Consider the following 3,066-nt stretch of genomic DNA (forward strand, 5'->3'; position numbering starts at 1 on the left):
GCGTGCGCGTGTGTGTGTGTGCGTGCGCGTGTGTGCGGGTGGGTGCAGCGGTGGAGGAGGAGAAGGAGGTGTTTTCAGGCACAGTGCCAGCAAAGGATGCAAAACAACAGATGGAATATCACTGCTTTCTGGTGCCGGAAAATTAATAGATGAATACAGCGGTCTGTGTCTGTATTCATGCATTATATTATGATGTCAGCTGAGGCTGTACACTACAGTGGTTTCAAGTAATAGCGGGTCATATTTATTAGCAGTTGTGTCGGACTGGAAGATGATGATGAAGCATTGCGTACTGCCTCTGCGAGGCCAGGGGACTCCGTGACTCCCAGCACACCCTACTGCCCGCCTGTCCCTGGCACAGCTGGCTCGCCTATATTTAGGGTGCAACCGACTCCCCTCAGCAAGATTAATGGAGCTGTGGGAAGATGAATGGAGGTGCAGCGGGTTCAAACTCAGTGGCTGTCTCCTGGCATGCCATTGTGCTGACACTCGATAAATTATCTTGGTGAAAAAAGAAGGAAAAAAGCAAGTGTCTGTATACACGTGCACATTCGGTTTTTCCAAGTGTGTGTTTCAGTGTGCAGCATTGTCCAGTCGTCTGTCTTCATGCAGACGGTCAAGTCTGTGCCCAGGTTTGTGGCAGTGTAGAAGCCAAGCAGCTTGAGGGACGTGATGGTGATGGATGCAAGTTTGAATTTATTTTTTGGGACTGACTGAATAGCAGCATGGCCCACATTTGCTTCTCAGAAAATTGTATTGCTTTTATTTCACTAGTGAGATCTCCATACACTCGTTTGTTGCTCTTCAGCACATTGGGTTGAAATGAAACAATGAGTGAGGTTCAGGTGTCAACTTTTGGATTTAATTTAATGGTGTGTACATTTACGTCAGCATAGGAACAGTTCAGGAATTATATCACATTTAATTTAGATCAGCATGTTTATAGCAGCTTTATATTCAGTGGGTGACAGCCTGAATCTGTGACCAACTATCTTTTTCAGATCAAAGTTCTTGCTTGGTTTAGTGTGTGTACTCAGGCTTCCAGTCCGTGCTACAAAATAGCGAGACCAAGAAGCTTCCTTTGGTTTGTGGCCATTTTCAGGAAAAGAGAGAAAGAGGGCAGCTGTGTTTGAATGACCTAGAGAGTGAATAAAGAGAGGGAGCGGTGGTGACAACCCTCGGCTAATAGCAGAAACGCCTGATTTTGGTCTAAATATGATCATCAACATGTTCTGCTGATGATCTGTGCCATCTGCAGTTCTTGCTTGTATCAGGTGCTTTTTGCGTTCAGTCTGATCTTCAGCAGTAAAACACAGTATGATTGAGAAAGTTCTCGTGTTTGGCAATAAAACACAATAAAAACAGCACATCTTTGTTGTCTAAATGATTATTACGTGTCCTACAACGCTGCCTCTGTATCGTGCTTTGACTCAGTGACCCATTACATGTGTGTCTCGTGCTGACTGTTGACATTTCTCAAACACAGGGATGACACCTCTGGAGAAGATGCAGAGGACAAAGAGCCCACTGTGGCTTTCAAGGGTCGCCGCACAGCCAACAGCCAGGGCCGCCGCAAGGGCCGCATCACCCGCTCTATGACCAGTGAAGTGGAGGAGACCACCACACCGCCACTCAACAATGAGCTTGGTCAGTCTCAGCTGCACTGCACCAAATTAGTGCCAGTTGGCTCCTCTGTTTTCCCCTTTTCTATCACTGACTAAATTGCCGACCCCTAACTAAATCACATACTGAATTTATAATTCATATTATATTCAAGGCATAACAGTCACAGTAGAGAACAACTTAGAAACACAAATGAACACACTATCTGAAGGAAGTTTGTATAAAACAGATTTATTTCCTGTGAATATTGATCAAGTTCTTGATATTTTTAGAAACTTTTTATTCAATTCTCTGTCTGCATTATGTAATTTTATTTAATTTCTAATCATCTTACCGACTTAAAAGGCTTCTTTCTTGAGAAATTCAGTGTTTTCTTTTCTGTTAGCTCTTTGGTTGTGCTTACTTTTCTAATGCAGGACTGTGATATATCAGCCTATTGTGTGTATATAGCACACAGACATCACAATACACTATATTTCATATTCATCATAATAAGGACACTTCTAAAACCAGCAGTGTAGGACAAAATACTTTGCACCTGTCAGGATCAATTAGACAATATAGTACAGATAAGTATTTCACTACCATCATGTAAGATTGACTCTGTCACCTTTGGTCTAGTTGTGGCCTCCTGTGCCACACCACAAGAGTGCACTGTTGTTCCTTTTGTCTTCGTTCACATTCAGTTAAACTTTTTTTGCCCAAGTGCCACTCATAAAGAATCAAAACAGAGAAAAATAGTGGCTGTGTGAGATATGTCGTTTAAATTCCATCCATTGGCAAAAGACCAAAGTATTATTTAAGGACAAAATACTCAGTGTGTCAGCAGTGTCCCACCGCTTAGCTCTTTGTTTCCTCACAGATGGTAAGTCAGCCGTGCACACACTAACACTTTTCTGCAGGCTATCAGAGAATTTTGATGTTTCAGCAGTTGTGTGTGTATATGCTGCAGTCGCTCCTGCAGCACAGGTTTAGTCACAGGGAATCCCCAGGTGATTTGGGCTGTAGGGGCTCTCATCAGCAGCTCCCCCACCCCTGCTGCCGCCCCTCCGCCACTGTTGGGCCAGTGCTAGCCGGCACAGTGTGTCCTTCACAGGTCCACGCAGAGGACACAAGCACAGTCCCCCGCTCCGCCGTATGCCAGGCAGGGCCAGGGTCGACCTGGCTTATGGCCTGCGCAGGGAAAGAAGCCAGTTGTTATGTCTATAATCATTAACTGACTTCTCTCCTTGGATTTCCTGCTTCCTCCATCTAAAACAAACAGTCCCTAGCGACCCACGCTGCAGTGCCTCACTGGCAAGCAGCACAAGCTACCCTGCCCCCCACCCTCGTATTCTTTTTTTTTCTTCTCTAATTTCTCTCTCTCCTTCCTTTCCTCTTGTCAGTCACTCCCCAACTGACTTTGTGACAACTGCCCACTCCCCCCCCCACCACACACACACA

At 45.1% G+C, this 3,066-nt stretch overlaps 1 protein-coding gene across 6 annotated transcripts in view; it reads left to right on the plus strand.

Moving 5' to 3' along the window:
- Positions 1 to 3,066, plus strand: part of ncor2 (nuclear receptor corepressor 2) — a gene marked incomplete at both ends in the record, with an annotated part of 104,538 nt that overhangs the window by 68,045 nt on the left and 33,427 nt on the right. For all 6 annotated transcript variants that reach the window (XM_035658165.1, XM_035658171.1, XM_035658170.1 and 3 more), the window contains 1 exon segment: positions 1,487 to 1,647. In XM_035658165.1, coding sequence (XP_035514058.1) covers positions 1,487 to 1,647 — 161 coding nt within the window.

The sequence above is a fragment of the Morone saxatilis genome, unplaced genomic scaffold, assembly GCF_004916995.1.
Source record: "Morone saxatilis isolate NCDOM2014 unplaced genomic scaffold, NCSU_SB_2.0 Contig16, whole genome shotgun sequence".
Lineage (NCBI taxonomy): Eukaryota > Metazoa > Chordata > Actinopteri > Moronidae > Morone > Morone saxatilis.